At 48.9% G+C, this 25,830-nt stretch overlaps 1 protein-coding gene across 5 annotated transcripts in view; it reads left to right on the top strand.

Annotated features, from left to right (window-relative positions):
* SYT6 (synaptotagmin 6) overlaps positions 1-25,830 on the top strand; it is a 94,870-nt gene that overhangs the window by 40,147 nt on the left and 28,893 nt on the right. For 3 of the 5 annotated variants that reach the window (XM_073320221.2, XM_073320220.2, XM_073320216.2), the window contains exons 2-3: positions 3,649-3,979; positions 8,739-9,297. In XM_073320221.2, coding sequence (XP_073176322.1) covers positions 3,649-3,979; positions 8,739-9,297 — 890 coding nt within the window. The remainder of the gene's footprint in view (positions 1-3,648; positions 3,980-8,738; positions 9,298-25,830) is intronic. The other 2 variants (XM_073320217.2, XM_073320218.2) reach the window with 1 other exon arrangement.

Here is a 25,830-nt window from a genome sequence, read left to right on the forward strand (position 1 = left end):
ACTTTGCTCCTTCCCTGAGACATTGTACTCACCCGCCCTCCTCCTAGGGTGTCTCTTTACCTGTTCTTGTCATTATCCGTCCCAGTCCGTCTCTCCCTCTTTCCATCATTCCTTCTCTTCCCTCAACACCTGTCCTGGGAGAGCGGGAGAGTCCTGCCCAGGGGTGGCCACAGTTATGGTTGCTCTCTCAAGGGCTGTTCCAACCAATGAAAGCCTCTGTCTCTTTGCTTCCTGGAGCTGGTTTGAGCTCCATTGTGCTGGCCCCTTTGGTAGAGCAGAGGCCTGGCACTCCTCACACAGATATGGTTCGAGAGAACTGGGCAAGGAGCTCAGAGTCTGCCCCGCAGTGCAGTGTGGGGAAAGTAGGCAGGTACCCAGTGGGTCTCGTTAGTTCCACTTCACACCAGATGGTTTGAACGTCCAGCAGATGCTTCTGTTATATTCCTTCGAGTATCTCGATGGCTTGATTGGGTTTGTGGTATTCAGCAAGTGTTAATTTTAGTTCTGTAAATACCTTAACAATACTGACAGGTTTCAGAGTAGCAGCCGTGTTAGTCTGTATCCGCAAAAAGAAAAGGAGTACTTGTGGCACCTTAGAGACTAACAAATTTATTTGAGCATAAGCTTTCGTGAGCTACAGCTCACTTCATCCGATGCATTCAGTGGAAAATACAGTGGGGAGATTTATATACACAGAGAACATGAAACAATGGGTATTACCATACACTCTGTAATGAGAGTGATCAGGTAAGGTGAGCTATTACCAGCAGGAGAGTGGGGGGGGGGGAATAAAACCTTTTGTAGTGATAATCAAGGTTATTAATTTCCAGCAGTTGACAAGAACGTCTGAGGAACAGTGTGGGGAGGGGAATATACAGGGGGAAATAGTTTTACTTTGTTAATGACCCATCCACTCCCAGTCTTTATTTAAGCCTAAGTTAATTATATCCAGTTTGCAAATTAATTCCAATTCAGCAGTCTCTCATTGGAGTCTGTTTCTGAAGTTTTTTTGTTGAAGAATTGCCACTTTTAGGTCTGTAATCTACTGACCGAAGAGGTTGAAGTGTTCTCCGACTGGTTTTTGAATGTTATAATTCTTGACGTCCGATTTGTGTCCATTTATTCTTTTACGTAGAGACTGTCTAGTTTGGCCAATGTACGTGGCAGAGGGGCATTGCTGGCACATGATGGCGTATATCACATTGGTAGATGTGTAGGTGAACGAGCTTCTGATAGTGTGCCTGATGTGATTAGGCCCTATGATGGTGTCCCCTGAATAGATGTGAACATAGTTGGCAATGGGCTTTGTTGCAAGGATAGGTTCCTGGGTTAGTGGTTCTGTTGTGTGGTGTGTGGTTGCTGGTGAGTATTTGCTTCAGGTTGGGGGGCTGTCTGTAAGCAAGGACTGGCCTGTCTCCCAAGATCTGTGAGAGCGATGGGTCGTCCTTCAGGATAGGTTGTAGATACTTGATGATGCGCTGGAAAGGTTTTAGTTGGGGGCTGAAGGTGATGGCTAGTGGTGTTCTGTTATTTTCTTTGTTGGGCCTGTCCGGTAGTAGGTGACTTCTGGGTACTCTTCTGGCTCTGTCAATCTGTTTCTTCACTTCAGCAGGTGGGTATTGTAGTTGTAAGAATGTTTGATAGAGATCTTGTAGGTGTTTGTCTCTGTCTGAGGGTTTGGCGCAAATGCGGTTGTATCGTAGAGCTTGGCTGTAGACAATGGATCATGTGGTGTGGTCTGGATGAAAGCTGGAGGCATGTAGGTAGGCATAGGTTTCAGAGTAGCAGCCGTGTTAGTCTGTATCCGCAAAAAGAAAAGGAGTACTTGTGGCACCTTAGAGACTAACCAATTTATTTGAGCATAAGCTTTTGTGAGCTACAGCTCACTTCACTGGATGCATTCAGTGGAAAATACACTGCACATCTACCAATGTGATATAGATGTTCCTCAGACGTTCTTATCAACTGCTGGAAATGGCCCACCTTGATTATCAGTACAAAAGGTCCCCTCTTCCCCTCCACCCTCCCTCCTGCTAGTAATAGCTCACCTTACCTGATCACTCTCATTACAGTGTGTATGGTAACACCCATTGTTTCATGTTCTGTATGTATATAAATCTTCCCACTGTATTTTCCACTGAATGCATCGGATGAAGTGAGCTGTAGCTTATGAAAGCTTCTGCTCAAATAAATTTGTTAGTCTCTAAGGTGCCACAAGTACTCCTTTTCTTTTAACAATACTGTGGCAACCCAGGTTCTTGAGAGCTTTGGGTACTGACCGTGTGAGCTTTATTTTCTGCATGTCAACCCATGGCCCAACTGTCTGCACGTACACAGGACAACAGGGGGCACAGTTTCACTTCGGACCACATTTTGGAACATTGAGATTTTTCCCTTTTTGCCTGTTTTTCTGTTACCCATTTTGCACCTGAGAGTCTTGGCTAGATCCTGGAATATAGCTTTAATGGTCACTAAGCTGCACAGCTAGGCAGGGGAACAAATGTGCAGTTGTGTACTCAAATCCAAAACTACCAAAACGGTTATTTGCAACTCTGTGCACAGACCTACCTCAGCTCCCAAAGTCCCAGGGCACACGTCGATGCTGAGTGGGCCGTCTCTTCTTCATATATGCCAAAGTGCCAGAATCTAGGCTATGGGGAGGAATCTTCCTACGATGTTATATCAGTGATTTGTCCATTAATATGCTGCAAAAAGTGATGTAAAAATAAACTGTCCTATCCTGTTCTGAGATATTGTGGATCCTATTAAACCCCATGTCATGTGCATGCTCTTTATTTGTTCCATGATTCTTCCACTATTGCTATGAACCCTCTTCCCTCTCCAGAGAAGAGATTTAAAACCTGAAACCTACACCATATAAGGGAAAATGACCAAACAGCCAGAGGACAGTGTCAGCTTTCACTTTGGGTTTGTCTGTTTTATTTAATGCAGGGGAGAACATGTACTGCCTGCTATAAAACCTCCCTCTCTATTTGATTTCACTGTGTCAGCAGCCTGTGGTTTTGTATTCTCCATGAGCACAACTGGATGGAAGGTGCACTTTAATAGGCCAATAACCAGCCTGCCTTTGAGAGTCATGGCAGTGGGTTTTTAATAGCACATCAGAAAGCCCGTGTTTTGCAGTGGAAGGCACGTTCTGCCATAACAGCAGAAAGGTGCGTCTCCAGGGTGGTTTATTAAAGCTCGGTCCCACCGCAGTTCTGCAGTCAGGCTTGCGGCTAAGCGGCCTGCTAGGGACACAAACCCAAGTGCAAACTCAATATCTGACAGTGCCAATGAGCCAGATCAATTGTAGTTTTACCCCTGAATCTGAGCGTTCTGAACCATTCACAGCAGAGATCGCTATTGCCTGGTAGCCTTGCAGCCCCTGCCCCTTCTCGTCCCTGCCCCTTCTGCTGACTCAGTCTGTCTGAGTCCAGCGCGCGACAGGGGACCTGTGCGTGTTCAGCGGTCACGCACAGAACTGCAGGGCCCGGTGTAGAGACAAGACAAGCCAGCTTGGACCATCTTCTCATTTTACCTTACAGCTTTCTCACAGCCATCTTTTCTTTTCTTTTCTTTTCTCTTCTCCCTCCCTGCCCCTCCTGCTCCCTGCCTGTGTGTCACCCTCACCTCTCCTGCCCTTAGAGCTCTCCATCAGCCTCCTTGCAGTGATAGTTAGTGTGTGTGGCCTCGCCTTGGTGGCAGTTTTTCTCTTTCTCTTTTGGAAGCTGTGCTGGGTGCCCTGGAGGAACAAGGCCATTTCTTCTAACGTCTCCCAGAGCGAGGCGGCCTGCAACCAGGAGACCATGGCAGACAAGCTAAAGGACACAGGCACGCTTGGCTTCCTGGAGGCAGCTGTGAAGATCAGCCACACCTCGCCGGATATCCCAGCCGAGGTCCAGATGTCCATGAAAGACCATATCATGCGGCACGCTCGGCTACAGAGGCAAACAACAGAGCCGGCATCGTCCACCAGGTGAGTGCAGTGCTGTGCTCCGTGCAGCATGGAGACCGCGTGGGTCTGTGCAGATCGGCGCCACGAGCTTGGCTGAAATGGCTTTTCCATTTACATTCTGAGAGCCTTGCATTTAAGAAGCTGTGCAATACCTGGGCTGATCTGCAGGCCTTCCCAGACACCCCACACCTTGGCGACTGTTGGCACTTAAAGCAAGAGGCGTAAGTTCAGGCTTCGGTTGGATTCTTACTAGCATGAGCCTGCAAGAAGAGACAGTTTTGCCCCATACATAGAAGAGATGTAAGTTTCCTTGTTAATATAGCACCTCCTGGTGGCTGGAGGTGGAGCTGCGTTGTTGGCCATTGGTCAAAGACTATTTGCCTACTCTTCCAGGAGGTGGTCAAGGATGGAGTTAGCAACTGTTGGGGGGAGGTTGGGTTTCTCAGGGAGATGTTGTTCCCTGAATTTACAGAAGGTACAGTAATCCTGAGCACAGGCTGAAGAAGAATGGAGCCTGGCCAGCAAACCAAGAGAGGATTAGAGATGCTGTAGGTATCCATTGACATGGTCTGTGGGCAGAGGCTGTTAGGTTCTATATCCCTCATGTATGTCCCAGCCCATGTTCCCCAAGTCCGCTCCCACTGCACTACTCCTTGGGAATGACTTCAACTAAATTTACCAGGTGGTGCCTTTCCATAGGGGAGAAACGCTGTCTCTGGAAGTTCAGTAGTAAGTGGCACTGAGCTGCCAACAAAAGCGAACCATTGTTTCTAGTTTCAGAGTAGCAGCTGTGTTAGTCTGTATCCGCAAAAAGAAAAGGAGGACTTGTGGCACCTTAGAGACTAACAAATTTATTTGAGCATAAGCTTTCGTGAGCTACAGCTCACTTCATCGGATGCATTCACGAAGTGAGCTGTAGCTCACAAAAGTTTATGCTCAAATTTTGTTAGTCTCTAAGGTGCCACAAGTCCTCCTTTTCTTTTATTGTTTCTAATGTCTGCCTGGCGCTAGAGAGAAGCCCTAAAAGCTAGAGTACAGCCTGCAGCTTCTTGGCTTCTGTGCCTAAACCAGAGGGGCTCCATGGGCCCCTGAAAGAATCCCCATGATGTGTAACAGGGGCGTTCTTCATGTTCAAGTTTAGCCTGGATGATTCATCCCATCTGATCAGTCCTGGAGCTCAGCAATGGGAAGTCAGACTTTCCAAAACGGTTATTAACTAACTCACAAGGAATCAGATATTATATCACTCTACACTAGCGACCCTAGATATGTGTACGTGTCTAACTTACACCCAACAGGGTAGTTATACCCTGGGCTCAATGCTGTTTGATTATTGAGAATGTGTGATAACACGTACCTCTAGTTTCCGGCAACTGGCTTGCCTTGGGTGTGTTCTTAATAATTATTTGTTGTTCGATATGTAAGAACTATGTCTGAGCCTGAGGGGAGATGTACCGAGTGGGGCTGAAGGAAATACACCCATCCCCATGCTGGAGCGTTTGCCAAAGATTTGTTTGGTTTTGAACCAGCTGTCGTATTAATCTTAGAATAGGCTCTTGATTAAAAGTAAAAGATTCAAACCCTGTTACTGTGACTTGCCCTCATTGTGTCAAGCTGTCAATATGCTTGTGGCCACTTTAATTTTGTGACAGCACAGACAGGGCGAGGGAAGGATTGGTATATTGTCAGATAGAATTAGACCCCTTTGCTCTCTTCTTGCTTCTCTGGCTCACAGCAGGACTCACTGGATAAACAGAATTGAAGTATCACTTGCTGGCCAGGCGTAGGAGTAGCTGCTTGCCAGTGCCCCTGATCAATGGCTCATTGCTGCCCCAGCCGCAGCCCAAAGGCCTGTGCATGAGAGTCATTAACATTAGAGGTGAGATGCATGGGCCTTGGATGGCTAGTCTGGGGGAGAATCCAAAAATTCTCCCTGTGTCCAGAGTCTGGGAAACAAGGGCAGGGAGCTGAGTCCATGCTTCTGGCTGAAGTGCTGGCCACAACCCCAGTGAGGTGGGCAGCACCACCGTGCAGGCAGCTGTTGCTCAGAACTCTGCTTGCATTGGCGCCCAGCATACAAGACACACATCTCAGTCTCCCGTTTGAAGGGGAACAAAAGCTCAGCTTGTGACAGCTGGAATTATGCCAGGCTTTGTCTGTGACCATTGCATTGCTTTTCGGGCAGCTCAGTCACATGGACACATGACACACGTGCAGCATGTGCACACAACACTGTGCACACAAACACTGCACACATGCCCAGACCCCCCTCTTTGTGCACACACAAACACACACACGCTCTGCCTCTCCAGCACCTTTCATGCACAAGAGAGGGTAAAAGCTGGGTCAGGCTGAGCATGTGTGGGGACAGCTTGCCGGGGCCTGCCGACGGTATGCCAGCCCTGCTAGTTTTTCATAGTCACTTGCATCATTAAATTCACCCCCAAGATGCAACAGAGAAAAAAATTAAACAGGAATTTGTGTCAGACTCCACTGGCAAACATTTCACTGCACCCTGAGTTACAGAGGGGTATTTGGGATAATGGTGCGGATGTGTTATCGTCACTCATCTCCCTCTTGCACCTTCCTCAGATGTACGGAGGTACGAAACTGCATGGAAAAAATCATGTACAAACCTCCAAGAAAGAGACACAGCACGTTGGCCTTTGTGACACACTCAAAATTCACCTGGGCTCCAAGATTTGCATAGTGGAGAAGGCCCCCTGGGTAGCAGCCCTGTTTCTTTTGTGCACTTTAATTATCGTCCTGTCACATCATTTCTGGCCCCTAAGTGCCACATCAAAACCAGAGATCAAGCTGCTAACGCTGCCCTCCTTTGTTTGATTCGCTGCCCTGGGGCTGCTTCCCTGTACTGAGTATTGCATAGCTGAGTATCCTCTTGAATCCCTAATTAATGCATGTGGATGGGTCTGAATGATCAAATCAGGCACATGAGACGTCTCTGTAGCAGGTCCAGCTGCTGTGGGTGTTGAGGCTGCAGGTAGGGTAGAGACAAGTGCTGGAGCAGGGACTGTTCTTGGATTTATTTCCAAATCGCTCCTTCCTGTGCTAGCTGAATGCCAGGCACGCACATTTTCATTCTGTACCCTCCTAGTGCCTGGTGAGATCCCCATCCAGCTCCACACAACCACGACACACTCACTGCCAAGTCAAAACTCCCCCTAGCCCTCCTGAGTCCAGTTCCCTGCTCTCACAGGCAGCCCTGTCACATAACCCTGTTCATAAATGCATCGCTAACAGCCGTCGTAAAGCTGGTTAGCTGGTTGGCCCCACTGCTCCTATTGGGAGGCTGTTCCAGAGCCTCCCTCCTTTGATGGGTAGGAACCAGCTTCTCATTTCCAGTCTAAATGTATTCATGGCCAGTTCATTGCCATTAGTTCTTGTGCCCACACCGTCCTTCACTTAAACAGCGCCTCTCCCTCCCTGGTGTTTACCCCGATGTGCTTACAGGCAGCAGTCGCATCCCTGTCAGCCGTTGTGTTGCTAGGCTAAACCCGCCAAGCTCTCCATCCTCCTTGTCATCTAGTAGCCCTTCTTGGTACCGCTTCCAGTTTGAGTTCATCTTCCTCGGGGCCTGCTATATTAAGGAAGGGTAATTCCAAAGCCAAGCTACATGACCCCCAGTGTCAGCCTTCTCCCCTCTCTTGGATGCTCCACAGTCCCCAGGCCCTAGAGTCCTCTGCCAGAGGGGTGCTGCCCCCTCCCCTTGTATTCAGGGAAAGTCTAATGAGCTGTACCTGCCCCAATGATTCAGCAGTACCTAGGCTGCTGCCCCAGGGGATCCTGCCATGCTTTCACATGGCCTCTCACACCCCACCGGGCAACTGGCAGGCTCAGCACTGTGTGGTGCAGGCCCAGCTTTGGGAGTGAGGCAGGTTATGGGTGATCAGGCAGGGAATGGGGGCTCCTTGAGTTCTCAGTTTTTAGCTACAGAGCAAAAGGAAGAACTGAGAGGAGCCACTCAGCTCACGCAGGGGGAGATTCTGCAGCCCTGCAGAGACCATTAAAGTGAACAACAACAGCAGCATCCTGCTAGAGCACAGAGAACCTGTACTGGGAAATCAGCAGGGCCTCTCTGAGCCCCTTCCTGTCAGAGGGAAACATGAAAAATGTATCTGAAGTAGCATGAAATGCTTTTAATGCTGAGGTCCCCTGGGGCTGGAGCAGCTTCCACGCGAGATGAGGACCCAGCCTGCTAGGTCTGCATGTGCCACTACCCGATTGGCATCTGTTGGGGAGGTCTGGGTGCAGCAGGGGCCCGAAGGCAGCCATCTTAGCTAGTCCTGCCTCTGCTTGCCTGGCTTTCACAGTTCTGTGAATTCTGAGGGGAAGGAAGTTTAGTGCCAGGGTCTGGCAATGGAAAAGGGCGAGAGAGCTGCAGAGTCTCCCCGGCCTATGGGCTCTGGCTTGGACACAGAGTATTTGCTCTCATTTGTGTCACAGGGGCATGGAAGGAGAACAAATGAGAACTGGAAGGACCCTGGGTGTCTGCTTGTTATCTAGGCTCCTCAGTCGCAGGCACGTCTCTGTGTGTGAGATGGGAGGCGGCACCTCTGCAAGATAGGCTGGGATGTTTCCATTGCAGATCCAGGAAGAGAGCCTAATGCCCCTAGCCCATAACCAGCTCAGAGTTTCCCCACAGACAGCACGAGCACCTGTTCCCCTCTTTCTCCCATTCCCAGCTCTGCTTGGGCTCATCTTGGGAGGGAGCTGTGTGAATGCGCCAGGCAAAGTGTACAACTGTCCTCTTCCCCTGCAGGCACATTTCCTTCAAGAGGCACCTGCCTCGGCAGATGCACGTGTCCAGCATGGACTATGGCACAGACCTGCCCCTTGAGGCCGAGCAGCCAACCAGCATTGGCAGGATTAAACCAGAGCTTTATAAGCAAAAGTCTGTGGACTCCGAGGACCCCAAGAAGGAGGCGGCAAAAACCTGTGGGAAAATAAACTTCACCCTCAAATATGACTATGAGAATGAGACACTGATTGTGCGGATCCTCAAGGCCTTTGACCTGCCAGCCAAGGATTTCTGTGGCAGCTCAGACCCCTACGTCAAGATCTACCTCCTGCCTGACAGGAAGCGCAAGTTCCAGACGCGAGTCCACAGGAAGACTCTGAACCCCACCTTCGATGAGTCCTTCCACTTCCCTGTGCCCTATGAGGAGCTGACTAGCAGGAAACTCCACCTGAGTGTCTTCGACTTTGACAGGTTCTCCAGGCATGACATGATAGGGGAGGTTATCTTGGAGAACCTGTTTGAGGCCTCGGACATTTCCCGGGAAACCTCCATCTGGAAGGATATTCAGTACGCGACAACTGTGAGTATCTGCTGCAGGGGAGACATGTTGGCCTTCAGATGGGTTGAGATCTATGCAGGTATTGTGCATCAATGTTGTATGCACTGTCTGTGCACATTAAACTGGATAGTGTCTCTAGCCACCTGCACCAGGAGTGTGTCTTTGTCCTCTCCTCCCACACCAGTAAATAAGAGTTTATTAGAGTAGCCAGCTAATGGAGTTTCTTGATTAGCACAAGTGAGAGGGTCTTGTACTTTTAGCACTGAAGACCCACAGTTTAAACTCCACCAATGATCACTGCAGGCATAGTGGGGAGGGAGGATGTTGTGTGTGCAGGCCTGTCAGCTCTACCAGGGTCCTCATTTATTGCAGATGCCATTCTAGCTCTACTTGCTGTTATCTCCCTGTTCAGTACTGTGTGTTGTTCCCCACATGTGGTGAGTTAAGTACTCAATCCATGGTAGCCTGAGAGCTCTCAATGTCTGCCATATGCATAGTATAGACATTAATAAATTACTCTGGAGGAACATCCTGGTCCATCAGATCACTTACCTCCATTTTGAGAAGTTACATCGTCTTTATTTACTGCGTGACTTGTTTCCACAGTATCAGAAAACATAATTTCGGAAACATGTAGGAACTGCTAGGTTTCCTGGAGTTTTTCTTTTTACCTTTTTGAAAAGTAACATTTTCAAGTCCTCTAAACAAAACAAATTAGCAAAAAACTCCAACCTCCAAGCTGACTCTGCGTGGAAAATTCAAACAGAGATGCTCCAGCCATTATTATTCAGTATTAATCTGGCTCTCTCAGAAGCCCCTTGGAAATCTATGCCCAGAGGGATCAGCTGGAAGCATAACTTTTGTTTGCTTTTCATTTAGAGGGTTGCATCATCATTTCACCTCTTTTAAAGTTCAACCAGAAGTTGTGGGATTAATCACTAGGTAAAATTCTATTCCGTGTGCTGTGCAGGACAGACTAGAGCATCGTAATGATCCCTCGTGGCCGTAAAATCTGTGAATCTGGGGATAAAATATACAAATAGTGCATACTTCCTCATTCAGACACTGCCCTTAGCCCCAAGTGCGCAATTGGCGTCTCATTGGGCTGTGATTGTCTGGCGGGAGCAGTCAATCAGCGCTGCTTGGCAGTGTCACTTCTCACTGCCCCCTAGCTATTGGTGGGGCTGGGCTGGCCACGTGAGCTGTGTGTGTGTGACACTGACCAGTTACCCACGCAGTGCTACCCTCATCCAATCTTTGGCAGTGGAGCAGTTGCAGTAGCTCCCTCCCTTGTGCTGCACGGGGGGGGAGTCCCAGCAATAAGGGTGATGGTGAGACAGGGCAGCACATTATGGACAAGGGTCTGTAAAAGGCTGCAGCGTTAGCTGCACGCCCCCGAGCCCTGTCAGCAGGTGATGATCCTGCTGGGGAAGTAAAACCTATGGTGCTGACTCACTGAAAAGAATGTTCATTACCCCTTGGGGATAAAAGGACATGAGGGTGGTTCTTTGCAGAGAAGATCTAGTGTGTGAGCTGAGCAGGCCGGAGGGAGGGAGGACCCTTAGGAGCAGTGAAGGCTGGAGACTCGAGTTTTGGTGGGTGTTTTGAATTCCTTTTGTGAATGAAGGTGGGGTGGTTCTGACCCATTGTGACTGGTCACACTGTGGTTATGGCCAGCTGGGGGCACCACCTGCCCACACTGACTGCTCAGTTCAGAAGTGTACGTCAACCACCACATGAATTGCTGCATTTCTGCTCTTCCCATATCACCTCCAGGAGTGCCTGTTTGGAGATAGGTTTCAGAGTAACAGCCGTGTTAGTCTGTATTCGCAAAAAGAAAAGGAGTACTTGTGGCACCTTAGAGACTAACCAATTTATTAGAGCATAAGCTTTAATCTGAGGAATAATCTGAGGAAGTGAGCTGTAGCTCACGAAAGCTTATGCTCTAATAAATTGGTTAGTCTCTAAGGTGCCACAAGTACTCCTTTTCTGTTTGGAGATAGTTAGTCCTGAGGGCTAACAACAGACCATTTGTAGGTCTGGAAACGACTTGCTCTTTTTCTGTCTTATGTCACAGCCTTATTTCTGAGACTGCAGAATATGGGATTTCCGTAGCCCTGTGGCCCAAAGCAAAGGCCCTGCCAACGCTGCCTGGCGATGAGCATATCCGACTGACTGGCAAACGGAGTGAATGCTGTGTGTAATCCCGCCTGGAATTCCCCCAGGCTTATTTGGTCTCTCAGCTCTCTCGCTTTCTGCCTGGGGACTGAGCTCTTGCATAGCAGTAGCTATTCCACAGGGGCCAGCAATATTAAAGGACACCTGTTGGCACTGCTCCAAGCCCACTAGCAATATTGCTCTCACTCGCTGGCCACACTCCCATCTTGCCGGTCGATTTCTGCCAACAATATCACTCTGTCATCACACTGAGTTCTGACCTTTCCTTGCATTCCCCTCAAGTGAGGGCTCTCCTTGACCTACAAGTGCTGCCCATCTGCTGCCTGGTGAGACTGGGCTGGTGAGGCCCTCTAGTTGTGCTCTGCCTAGGGAGGTGCAGTGCCAAGGGAAGGGAGAGAGCTGCACGTTGCTAATGCAATTGCTGGAGAGCCCAGCATGTGGCCAGGGCTGGAGTTTGACTGTTCTGCGTGGGAAAGGATGGAGTGAGCTGAACTAAGCAGTCAGTCCCCTGAAGTGTTTCTGAGGCCAGGGATAGGTGAGGCGTTCCAGTTCCTGTTTGACTCTGGTCTCCATCCCATCACACTGCCAGTTCTGACTCTGACATGCTGGCAGCAGCGACTTGTTTGGCTGGATTCCCAAAGACAGGGCCCTTGGGAGCCCGGGCTGCCCGCAGCCATACCAAACCAGTGTGTGGCTGTGGGTCTCAGTTACTGACACAGCATCTGGTAATCTGTAGTGCATTTATCGTCACACCAGCCCATGTGTAGGGGGGGAGCTGAGGCACAGAGCGACTGAGTGACTTTCCCAAGGTCACACGGGGAGTCGGTGGTAGAGCAGGCACTCCAGATCTCCAAGCTCTACACTAGTCCCCCCCCGGATAGACCCTCAGCTCTGGCTGCCTCCAGCAACACTGTCTGCATGGAGATTGGGTGTATTTGCACCCAGGTGGCCCCTGCACTTGAGCTGTTTGCAGCTGGGATACTCTCTAGGCAGAGCTCTGCAGGAGCCTCTTTGTTCCCACTTCCTCTTGGATGTCAGTTCAGCCTGTTTCAGGGAAATCCAGGACCTGTGATCGGGTCCTTCCGCACTGCCCTGCTGGTGCTAATCCTGAACGGTCCCGTGGCCTGGGCTTCACCTAAAACTTAGGTCAGCCTCGCTACGTCGCTCAGGGCTGTGCAGAATGTCCTGTCCGGATGGCCATCGTCAGGTCGACCTAATCACTGGTGGGGATGTGGCTAGGTGGGCAGAAGGATTCTTCCGTCAGCCTCGCTCCTGCCTCTCAGAGAGGTGGATACTACGTTGCTGGAGGTACCTTCGTGACGGTGCAACATCTGCGCCGCTGCAGCACCAGGACTGTGCCGCTTGTGGCAACTGCAGTGCAGACATACCCTCGGCGTCGACTTGAACTCAGCTCAGAGGGACCTCACGGGGAGCCTGGTGTGTGCGCAGGGCGCGTGTCCGTGTGCGCGCATTGCCGCGCACTGATTCTGTGCCCTGTTCAGGGGTGAGGTGGTTGCTCATAACTGACAGCGCTCAATGGGCTGCCTGCTACTCGGTTCCAGACAGGGGCGTTTTCAGAACAATGCCTGTGGTGGCTGTTTCTCTTACAAGAGGATTTTCTGATTTTGTTGAGGGATTGAGGATCTGATCCAATGAACAAGAGGCACCAGTCGAGCCAGACACTCCCCAGCCCACCCAAAACACCAGCCCTTTTTTATCTTCATCCATCGTCCTTCTATTTCGGCACTTAATCAATACCCCCACCCCCGGCACTTACAGTACTGTCCCTGAACCCACTTCTTAGTGCTACTCCAGCCACTTGCTCCATTGTTTGTTCAGTTTGTGAGGCTCCTGGCTCAGGCCTATACAGTTTTGCATAGATTCAGTGGTGAATTTCCTGGTCCCAGGGTGTACAGTCTAAACCTGCCTTGCTTTATCAGTTATTTGACATGACTAGTGCATTGGAGACTTAAGACACAGACGTGTTCTTTTGCTGATTTAATGTTTCTAACTTCAAATTACTACTAGGGAATCGTTCCCTGCTTTGAAATCCTAATACCAGCTTTGCACTCCAGACATTGTTATGAAATTGCTTCCCTTTCCCACTGTGAGAACATGCTTCGATTTCTCTTTGGCCACAGCTGGGGTTCTCTAGCTAATATTTACCTACCGGACAAAAAGAGTTGATTAGGTCATTTCATAGCCAGAGTCTGCCCTTACTCCCTGCAGGTTGATCTAGCTGGCTTGAAGCTGGCTTGAATTTAATTTTCGAATGGCTTTGAAAGGCTCTTCCTTATGAAATGTTCCTTATAAGAGGGAGTTTAAACAAAACCACTTAAATACGTAGTTAAGAAATTTGCCAGATTAATTGTCTTGCTTGAGATTGAAGTTTGTGTACTGGGCTGCTTTGGAAGGGTGTCTGTTATCTTTAACGATCATCACATACAGGCATTATCTTTTCATCCTATTGGTCAAGGCCAGGCTTAGCATCTGTCAATATGGCACCTACGTTTAAGCCATTCCTGACACCTAGAAGTGAGAGGTAATATGTATAGACTGCTCGAGAGAGCTTTTCTCAAAAGCATATTCGGTGGCTGGCGCGCTGGGCTGGTGTTGCTCCCAGACCCTTGTGTACCATAGATCACTTGCAGTTCTAGGTGTAAATTATTCTGGGTAACAGGGCGCTGCTGTGACTACCAGAGGCAGGTGGCTTCTTACCCATCCTGGACATAATGGAGTAGGGAGTGGCTCTCTGGAATGAGAGGATCTAGAGTGTAGGCTGAGCAATTCTGGGATAGGAAGCTGAGAAGCAGCCCAACTGAGGAAGGAGGCTTAAACCTAACTTTGTGGTGTTCATTTCTTTGGTAATAAAGCCAGCCCAGGTTGGGACAGGCATCTGCTAGCACACTGGTCAGCCCTTCGGAGCTGAGGCAGATGATATGGAGTTTTTATAGCGCCTTCCAGCGTGAAATCTGAAAAATACAACACAGTTAAAGAACATCAAAGCCCAGAAGGAAAAGGTATTTTTCTTTCCTTTTCTCCGGAAGAAGGAAAACAAGTTTCCTCTTTATTGTAAAAGTGTCAGAGGGGAACAAAAGGATTGGATCGTCACGGGAGAGGGTCTGTGACAATGCCAGCTGTATAGTTTGTATTTGAATGTGCAGCAGAGATCAAGGTTGGGTGTGTAGGAAGTGGTAAGGGCTTTCTCAGGGGAGAGGGAATGGGGTTAGCTAATGGCACATACTGAACAAGCAGAGAACCCCTAACAGAGGGATTATTAAAGAACAGGCCTGTGAAGGGGTCATATTGGCTGTGGGGTGAGCAGAGCAGGCTATGTGCAGACAGTAGCATCGAGAAAGCCTTGAGGAACTCCCCCAGGACAGTATGGGACAATTGCTTGGCTCTGTCCTGCCATCCTCTCCCTGTCACATACATGGTCCCATTCATTTCCATGGTCTGTCACAGCCAGTTGTAACTACCCAGGTACACTTCTGTTTTAGCAGAGAGTGGGAAGATAAATGTGGTTCTCATCCTACAGTACCAGCAAAGGCTTGAGCAGCGAAGAACATGTTAGTTTGTTCATGTGGGAAAGCAGAATGTGCCCAAAGGAGGGTGTACAGCCATTCAGACAGTGTCGCTGCTCAGCAGCTATTGAATGAACTGTAGCTTACGAACTTATGAGTCATTCTGGTCTTGGTGTTTGCAAAGCTTATTGATCCAGACTTTCCGCTAACTCTGCCGAGCTGCAGAGGTGAAGTTAGGAAATGGCCCAGTGTCTCAAATGGACAGGCAACTCACCCATCCAATAGGGCCCTTCTCACCCATCTCATTTGTGGTCACAGAGTAAAACCCTCCGGACCATGCTCCCAGTCAGTGCTGGTAGTGCCAGGTCCGTGCCCTGTGCAGCTTCTTGCAGGGCAAGGAGAGGAGAAGGTGCCTTTCGGATGCTCTCTCATTCTAAAGGAGATCTCTTCTCGTGTCCAAGGCCTCCTGCTAGAGATACTCCCAAGCCAGCACTCTGACTAATGCATGGAATGAATAAAGGCCAGCACTGTGCCCTGCCCAAATGAGCAGTCACTGGTGTGCTGCACAGACCAGTCAGGCACAGAGAACCAGAACCAAGCACAGATGCTTTCCCACTCATTATTTGTCTGCTTGGGCATGATAACAAATAGTCCGAGCCAGAATGGCTGTTCCCCAGTATTTGTGTGTGTGAGCAGTGTCAGGATGAGCTCCACCCTGACATCTGGTGGTGAGGTGTGGCAAGTTGTGGAAAAGAACTTCCGGGGCTGATCTCATTTGCATAGGCACACTCACCCCGCCTAGAATGAGGCCATAGCTACCCAAATGGTCACTTTGGCTGCTGTGGGATCCCCAGTGTCTCTGTTATTGGGGCAGGAAGAATAAATTGTTATTACCCTGATTATGGGAACTGTGCTTGGAACTGTACTGGGCCTTTTGTTATGATGGAGGGACTCACCATCAACTGAACAGCACTCGCTAGGCAAGGGTCATGGGTTCCAAAATTCTGTGAATTGAGAGAGGTTGGGGACAAGTATTAATATTTGGTGGTATGGGCCCCTTGGTGAGGGCCTTACATGCTAATTGCACTTCCTTCTCTCTCCACTGTGGAATATCAGAGCTAATTTTGATTCCATTAGGAGTCTAGTTACAGGCTGCTGAGCTCATTTTGGGCTAATGGTGCACCAGCACTGAGGCTCCCCTACTACAAGCTAAATTCTCCAAAGAGTTGAACTGACTAAGAGCTGAAATCACTGAGTGTTGTGTTAAGTAGTGGGGGAGCCTGAAGAAATATTGTGGAGCAGTTTGCGGGACGGCTGGAGTGCCTGGTGGACAGGCTGGTGGAGCAGTTTATAGGCCAGCGGGAGCTGCTTGTGGGACGCGAAGCAGAGCAGAGCCGAGCTGAGCGAAGCAGTTTGTGGGGCGGCGAGCGGAGCGGAGCGAAGGCCTATGGAGCTGTGGGGCGGTCAGCTTCAGATCATGTAAGGTGCCCCTTACCTCTCCCTCTCCTCCACCTCCACCCAGGTTGGGAGGTAAAGCTCTGCAGATAAACTTTCGAACTCTGGGGCTGCCCTGACCAGGGACAGAGACTTTTGGGTCACTAGACTTTTGGGACTTTGGGTGATTTGGAGTTGCTGGACTCAAGAACCAAAGGGAAAGGGCATGCCCCAATTTGCTTGGGGTGGGTTTTTTGCTCATGGGTTGTGTTATGAATCCTGTTGGTGGTGTTTCCCCAACATAATGCCACATTGTTTCTCTCTGTTATTAAAAGGCTTTTTGCTACACTCAGACTATGTGCTTGCAAGAGGGGAAGTATTGCCTCTTGGAGGCGCCCAGCAGGGGTTGTATATATTTGTCCCAGGTCACTGGGTGGGGGCTCGAGCCGGTTTGCATTGTGTTATTGGAATGGATCCCCTAGATATTGAACCCGGCCCTTGTTGCTGCCAACTCTGACGGGCAGAAGGGTTACATTTTGGGGGGCTCGTCCAGAATCCCTGGGTCAGTACCCCTCGCAAGCACCTGTTGAGTGATCCACTACATTGGGAAACAATTTATATTTTGTTTGTTTGTGCTTATATTTTGAGGAAATTACTGTTTGTATAATGGCTAATATGTCAGGTTTGTTGGGCCCTGGCTCAGCTGCTTCTAGCTCAGAGGCTGCAGCCTCGGCTGATGATTGGACAAAAGCTCTGGGGCAAACACTGGAAAAGGTTGTGCTGTCCCATGCTGCGTCAAACTCTTGTCGTAAGTTAAGATCATTTGCTGGGGAGGAGGAGTTTGAACCCTGGTTAGAGCATACCACTGAAATGCTGCAAGTGTGGGCCGTATCAGGTGCAGAAAAGGGAAGATGCCTCATAGAGAGCCTTGGCGGCCCAGCATTAGATGTGATTCGCACCCTGAAGCTCATTGACCCTGGGATCACTGTGAAGGACTGCCTAGAGGCCCTTGAACACACCTTTGGGAGCGTAGAGGGCCCTGAAGACAGCTACTGTAAGTTCCTTAATTCCCGACAGCAAAAGGGTGAGAAGGCTTCAGCCTACATACAGAGACTGGAGAGACTACTTCAGAGAGCTGTCATGAGGGGAGCAGTGACTGCTGAGCAGATGGATCAGACCAGACTGGCTCAAATTGTAAGAGGAACTCAGTATCAGAACCCGATTCTACTTCATCTCCAGCTAAGAGAACGACAGGAACATCCCCCAAGTTACTCCCAGCTGATAAAAGAGGTCAGAGAGGAGGAAGAAAGGCAGACTGCCAGTGAGTTTTGGGAAGCCCAAACATCTGATCCAGCCAGCACAACACCACTGCAAATGGCCAGTGTACTGATAGTGAGCACCAGAGAAGAACTTGCCCAACAAATGCAGGTCCTGACGGAACGGATAGCTGAGCTGCAAAGTACCATTGACCGAGTTAAGACTTCCAGGAATAAGAAGCCTCAAACTGTGACGATTGAGAAGCCCGCACTTAGAGCCACCATCCCACCCAAGCGAAGGGGGAAAGGTCAATTCTTCTGCTACCGATGTGGTCAGGATGGACACAGTGCTGCCAAGTGCTGTAATGAAGAAAACCCCTCCTTAGTGTATGGAAAGCTGAGGATCAGTTGGGAGAGATCTGGTAGCTGCCAGAGGGTCTGGGGACGGGGACCCCCCAGGTCTGCAGGATTTGAAGATTCCCTCAGAAAAGACTGTCCAGCTGGGATCCCCACAGGACTGATAGGGCCTCGAGCAGAGGTCACGGTGAGGATCGAAGGGGTGGAGTGTAAAGCAGTGCTTGACACTGGATCTCAAGTGACTATTATATTTCAGTCATTCTACCAACAGATGCTTAGACACCTGCCTATACAGCCACTGACTGGCCTTGGCCTGTGTGGCCTCAGCATGGATGAGTACCCCTACCAAGGGTATGTCATAGCGCACCTGGAATTCCCAGAGGAGGTTGCTGGGGTAAGAGAAGAGGTAGACACAGCTGCCTTAATATGCCCTGACCCTAAAGGGACCTCTGATGTGTCTGTGCTGATAGGGACCAACTCCAGTCTCTTCAAGGTACTCGCGGATTACTGCAGAAGGCGGCCTGGGGACCAGTACCTGAATACCCTGATGATCCATACACTTTGTGCTGAAGCCTATAGGAAAATTGAGAGCGCTAAAAGGGACACATCTGAGCTACCGCTTGGGGCACTGAAGTACGTGGGCACGACCCCCTTAGTAGTGCCTGCAAGGACGGAGCAAGAAGTGCTTGTCATGAGTACCTGGCTGAAAGGCAGTAAAGGGACATTAGCAATGATAGAGCAGCCGATGGGAGGAGAGCTCCCTGAAGGAGTGCTGGTCCCCAGTCGAGTCATAACCCTACCTGCTGAAGCCCAGGAAAGGGTGACGATACTGATTGCTAATGAAACGAGTCGTGATGTTGTTGTGAAGCAAGGACAAAAGATAGCAGACCTCTTTGAGCCTGAGTCGATTGTAAAACCCCAGTGTGAAACTCCAGTTCCGACAATAGACCCAGCAAAGTTTGACTTTGGAGATTCACCAGTGTCCGAGGACTGGAAAGATCGCCTGAGGAAGAAACTTTGTGAAAGATCCAAGGTGTTCTCACTGCATGAGTGGGATGTGCAAAAGGAGTAGAGCACAATATCAGACTACATGACTCTCGACCTTTCAGGGAGAGATCTAGGAAGATTGCTCTCTCTGAGATGGAAGATGTGCGACATCATCTTCAGGAGATGGCTGCGAATGGCATCATTACAGAGTCCCGCAGCCCATACGCCTCACCCATTGTGGTAGTCCGTAAAAAGAATGGGAAAATCCGGATGTGTATTAACTACCGCACCCTAAACAGCCGTACTGTGGTCGACGAGTGCAAGATGCCTTAGACTGTTTGCTGGGAAGCCAGTGGTTCTCTGTGTTGGATCTTCGAAGTGGATACTACCAGATCCCTCTGGGAGAAGAAGATAAGGAGAAGACAGCCTTCATCTGCCCATTAGGGTTTTATCAGTTCGAACGCATGCCCCATGGGATTTCTGGAGCACCTGCCACCTTTCAACGTCTCATGGAGAAAGTTGTGGGAGACATGAATTTACTGCAAGTGCTAGTTTATTTGGATGACCTGATTGTGTTTGGAAGAACCTTAGAGGAGCATGAAGAAAGACTTCTTAAAGTGCTTGATAGGTTGGAGGATTATGGTCTGAAGCTTTCAATTGACAAATGCCAGTTCTGCAGAACCTCACTGAAGTATGTGGGTCACATCGTGTCCCAAGAGGGTGTGAGTACTGATCCTGATAAAATAGAAGCACTCACTACATGGCCACGTCCAAGTAACTACAGAGAACTCAAGACCTTTCTTGGATTTCTTGGATGTGTCAGTGGGGTTCTGTGGTCTCTGATAGGCGCCTTCCCCTGCAGTCTGTAAGAACCTTCACCTGCAGCCACTGGCTCTCAGAATTCTACCTTGGAAAACAACAACAGAAAAAACTAATCCCCATTGAATTCTTCCGCCAAATGTGTCACTAATCTGTATAGACAAGAGCAAATGCACCGACACCTATGCAGAAAGAGGGCTTGGGAACTAACTTGAGCCACAGAGCCAGAGAATCATTACAAGTGGCGATTGCTAAGCTCTGTGTAGAGAGCCAGGCCCCAGTGAGGGGTTTCTGAGGGATGTAAGTGATGTATGGAATGGGTGCTGCTGGCTCCCTGGATAAAGCTGTCATAGCCCTGCAGGTCAGGTATCACTGAGGGGTCATAGAATCATAGAATATCAGGGTCCTTTCCATGTTCTCTTTTACAGGTACATTTATCATAGAATCATAGAATATCAGGGTTGGAAGGGACCTCAGGAGGTCATCTAGTCCAACCCCCTGCTCAAAAGCAGGACCCATCCCCAATTAAATCATCCCAGCCAGGGCTTTGTCAAGCCTGACCTTAAAAACTTCTAAGGAAGGAGATTCCACCACCTCCCTAGGCAACGCATTCCAGTGTTTCACCACCCTCCTAGTGAAAAAGTTTTTCCTAATATCCAACCTAAACCTCCCCCACTGCAACTTGAGACCATTACTCCTTGTCCTGTCCTCTTCCACCACTGAGAATAGTCTAGAATCATCCTCTCTGGAACCACCTCTCAGGTAGTTGAAAGCAGCTATCAAATCCCCCCTCATTCTTCTCTTCTGCAGACTAAACAATCCCAGTTCCCTCAGCCTCTCCTCATAAGTCATGTGTTCCAGACCCCTAATCATTTTTGTTGCCCTTCGCTGGACTCTTTCCAATTTATCCACATCCTTCTTGTAGTGTGGGGCCCACACAGTCTGCATCAGTTACAGTCTGCATTTATCCTGGCAATCCTGACATGTGCGGGGGCTGCTTTGTGCAGCTGGGGGTTCCTTGCACCATGTCTGCGGGGGGATGGAGTTAAACAGGAATATGCTATCTGATACTTCTGATGCAGCTTTGTCAGGCTGGCAGTGCGATATCCAGTCAGTCAGCTCCAGCAGATCCCATAGGGTAAAATCGATGGCAGTGACACCAGGCTGTGATGTACAGCCGAGCTTGGCTCTCTGAGGAACAGGCTCCATGGAGGAGTTCAGCACTTTCAGGAGCAGACCTGGTGTGGTGCATTAAAGTTCACAGGCTCTAAAGCCTGTCCGTACAACCTGGGAGGAGGAAGGTTTAAAGCCTTGCTCACGTTTTCTCCTGTATTTGCTGGGCTGGCTCCTAGCTATTTCCCCCCATCTTAGCTGCATGGAGGGTCAGAGCCTGAGTGGGTGCCTCTTTAATGTGGGGATAGCTCTTTGCTATCAGTGAGGAGCACCTGGGCCTGTGCTCACCGGCGCCCAGGAAGAACGGGTCTGCACAGCTGTCCGACTCGTAGCGGTGCCATGTGCCAAGTTAGACGTTCTCCAGTCCATGCTCCTTACCCTGGTTACACCAAGCTCCGCAGGCGCAGATTGAAATAAACCAGTAGAGAGGAGCTAGGCCCAGCTAGCCCGAAATGGCCCCTGCCTGGCCAGCCAGGCGCACGAGTCCCTTTGTCTGTCTGAATGTTGCCGCATGCCCTCCCCCTATCGCGCTGTGTCTGGAGGAATGGAGGGAACCCGGAGCCCAGATCACAGGGAGCACCTGGGCTTTGCACGGGGGGGCAATTGACTTGGCAATTGCATGGGATTAGGAGTCAAGATCTGTGGAATGCCCCCTTGAACCATAAACTAGCTGCCATGGAGCCACATGGGGCCCCCTGAGCTCTCGCCTGGGGCTGGGGTACGCAGAAGCCACAGGGCAAAGCCCGAGGGTAGAGCAGGCATGACTGCCCCTCCAACACCCACTGCATGGAGGGAAGCTGCTGGGGCAGGAAAGCTTTAAATGACGACTTAGCACAATATTCTAACTGAAGCACCAAGATATTCTGCTGCATTGGGGGGAGGGATAGCTCAGTGGGTTGAGCATTGGGTCTGCTAAACCCAGGGTTGTTAGTTCAATCCTTGAGGGGGCCATTTGGGATCTGGGGCAAGAATTGGGGATTGGTCCTGTTTTGAGCAGGAGTTTGGACTAGATGACCTCCTGAGGTTCCTTCCAATCCTGGTAGTCTATGAGAATTAATGACAAGAGGAAGATCTGGGCCAAGATATAGAAAATCCTGTGGCGAAATCCTCAGGGGGCCATGTCCCTCCTCACCACCACCATGTAGGGGCCAATGGTTGCATTGCAGCGCCCACTGGGTCTCTCCCAGGGCCTCTTGCCCTCTGTCCCTCACAACCCTGGAGCAGCTCCAGCTTCTTGCAGGTGCCCAGGCGCTACTCCGTACAAGGCTGGTCCCTTCTAGCAGGGGCTGCCCCAGAGGGTTCAGACACCCCATGGCCATGTAGACTGTCCCCAGCCCATAGCACCTCAGCTGCAGGGCGTTAATGACAGGGAGGTGGTGGGATGTGCCCCTGGCAGTATTGGGCAGCAGGGTTTATGGGTGCCCAGCTGTGTATTACCCTCTGAGCCCGCTGGCTTCTGGTCTAGGGACCAGATGTTTAATAAAAATGCCACTGAATGAAGGCTACGTCTCTTGCCTGTGGCGTGGCTGGTGCTGGGCAGAGGGGCAGGCAGACACCCTTATACTTGCCCAGTCTGACCACTGTTTGCACAATACTGGAGCTAACATGAATAAAACGTTACCCCGGGGCAGCACATATCTGGGTGGGGGACTTATGTGGCAAGTAGGTTTTGTCCTGAAGCTCTGCACAGGGGAGGGTTTCACTTTACAAGATGAAAAATAAAGCAATGGTATTGATGAGTGCCCTTCTCTTGTGCCTTTCTCTTTCCGTATGTTCATCAGCATGTGCTGTATTGTTATATTTATTCAGTGGCCAAAGTCTGTGCAATGAGCTTTGCAGTCATATAAACCATACACCTTATAGAGCTTACCCTGCACCTGGGGGTAGGACGAAGCAAGTGACGCAAACAGACTGTGCAGAGTGAGAGGGGAAATAAATTACACTGGCTGGTTTAAATGGGGAAAATATTGTTGCAGAATAACATCCCACAGGGAGCACAGGGTCATGGACTCTGACAAGGAAAAAGCAGAACAGTGGAGGTAGTTTGCTGGGCGCTCTTGTTACAGGTTAGAAAGTATCTTAGCCTCAGAGACTATAATTAAAATCAGAGTTCCATTCACTTCAGTGGGAGGTTTGCTGAGTATCAAAGAATCACATAATTCCACTGGGATTCCTCAACAAAAATACTTGATTTGTATTAGACTGAGGAAAGTTTTCCACGAGTGAAAGCAGACTTAAGTAGTTCTCCCTCTTAATCATACAGTCCTAAGAACTCAGTGGATGTGTGGACTAGGATAACATTTATACTTTAACCAGATTCCTGTTCCAAACATCCCATCTGAGGGTACACTGAAGATCTATATAGTTTGCAGGAGTCAGGGATGATCACTGCAGAAGGTGATGTGAAGCCCAGTATGCAGACTGCAGATGGGCAGGCATGTATATCTGAACCTGAATACACAGCCCTGATACTGCTCTCATTCCTGTCAAATTGGAGATGCAATACGGACAAACTCTACTTTAGTTTGGAATGTCATGTTTTATGTTTCTAGGAATGTCCTACTGCATTCTGTAATATAACAAATACACAATATTGTCCTTTCTTCTCCTCTTTCTGGAAGTGTCCCTCCCCCTCAAACCCACTTGCGGGAATCTGCTGTAAATCACACAGCTGAGCACCTGCTCAAGACATTCGTTTTAATCTCACCCTACTTGAATACATCATTTCATAGCCTCTCCGTGGAAAAAAATAAAAAAACTCCGCCCCACAGATTTACTGTTGTGATGAAGAGCCATAGAGCATACGGTGTAGCCACCTGTGTCTCCTCGCCTCATTAAAAAAGAAAAAGGAAACAAAAGAGGAGTAGATTATTAGATGAAACTCTTAGTGGGCTTGGGAACATTAAAATAGAGAATGGCTCTTTCCAAGAACTAATGATTAATACAGCTATAACACCGATTAGCGTAGCTAATGGAATTAAGAGCCAAGCCATTACATTGCAGAGTGAGAGAGTAAAGCTGCTAGCAGGACAGCCTAACTCTTCACTGAATGTAGATGATATCGCACAGGATAACTGGAATAGAAACTAGCAACATTTCTGCAAGTGTCTAAGCACTTAGGCAGCATTGTTCATTCATATTCTCTCTGAGCTCAGCGACCTCACTCAGAAGCAGCTATTATTTTCAAGCTATCTGCCTTCCTCATCTCTCTGGCTGGGAGTAGTTGGACTTCAGTCAAGACCCTGAAGCCACAGAGATTCTAAAAGCTGCAGATGATATGCAGAGAACTCTGATGCTTTAAAAAGGCCCCTTGTTAATATTCTGGGAAGCTAGAAATTCAACTCACAATGGACTTGTCAGTAGGTGCTAAGGATAGGGCAATATAATAGGTGAAAACACAGTCACTAGGTTGTATCTCATTACTGAACGTTGACAATGAGATTGGGACTAAGATGTTTTTGTCATGCCATTAGATGAAACTGTGTTTGTCATTTTGAAGGGAACGGTCTTTAGGAGAGTTGGTATTTTAAGACGAGAGAGATCCTGGAGGGAGCTCTGAATGGACTGGTATATCAAACTCTTTTACAAGCAACTTGCATCTTCTGTGACAATGTGTCTTTAGATTCTCACAAGTCTAGTCATACAGCCCCTCTATCCAGAAAGCATTTAGCTGTCAGTGCTTCTTTCATACTCTTCGTGTTTGAAAAAATTTGGGATTTATTTGCTAGACAAGAGAAGTCTAGTGTCTAGAACCAATACTTTAATACATCGCTCATTAGTATTCTGCACATCTAAGTGGAATAAATATCTAATCTTTTGCCAGAGAAAGAGTGGGAAATAATTTGGCATAAATCACATGCATCAACAAGACCTAGTCCGCTACACATGGGCATTTTACCTTTCCCCAATGCATATACTTCTCTTGCGAGTTCTGTCACTTGGATACTAACAGCTGCAATTTCAAGAGATAATTGTAGCACAATGGAAGGAACCAAATACCCTTTCTGCAATGATAAATGGATTGTATGCCCTATGCATGAAATAAGCAAACTTGTAACCATGCTTTGTATATGTTTGGGGATTTTTCTGCTTAGTTCAGAGGATAATGTTTTTCCACAGTCTGAGAAATACCAATCTGTTTATAAACTCAGTTTGGCTTCACTTTTTTTTTTTAAATTCCCATGAGCAAGACAGTGATACACACCAGACTATGCTATTAGAAGGTGTGACAGGGCGGGCTGGGCCTGCAAAGGGTGTTAAGAGCTGTGTGTAAAGAACTGTACACAAGAATCCATTTGCGGTGCACAACAACATGTGTTATTGGTCCTAGAAACCCCAGGAACTATGCTACGTGTTCCTGAGCACCAGCTACTGGCCGTGTATCTGTTAACTTGCTATTTACATATATAGCCATCCTAGAGGGACCAGACATCCCAAGATTAGGGGCTTTGTCTTATATAGGACCCTATTATCCCCCCCTCCCAATTTTTCACACTTGGTATCTGGTCACCCTAAGTAAGTGTTCCACTCATTTATAGAGCACTCACAACAAGGGGTTAAAACCCCAGTGCAGCCTGCAGGTGGATCAGGAGACTGGGTCATTTGACAGCAGCCTGGAGGCAGAGCTACTATAAAAGGCAGCCTTTTCCTCAGCAGTAGAGATTTGGGGGGTGGCTCTCTGGTAGTGAGGACTGTGTTCAGTTTAGGGAGAGTCAAGCAATGTCAGAATGGGGGGCGAGGAGCCTGTGACTGCAACTCAGTGCAGTAAAGGGGGTTATTTGTGCTGGGAGAGGAAGAGTTTGTGCCTGGCATGGCCAAGCAAACTG

Source organism: Lepidochelys kempii, chromosome 21 (genome assembly GCF_965140285.1).
Source record: "Lepidochelys kempii isolate rLepKem1 chromosome 21, rLepKem1.hap1, whole genome shotgun sequence".
Lineage (NCBI taxonomy): Eukaryota > Metazoa > Chordata > Testudines > Cheloniidae > Lepidochelys > Lepidochelys kempii.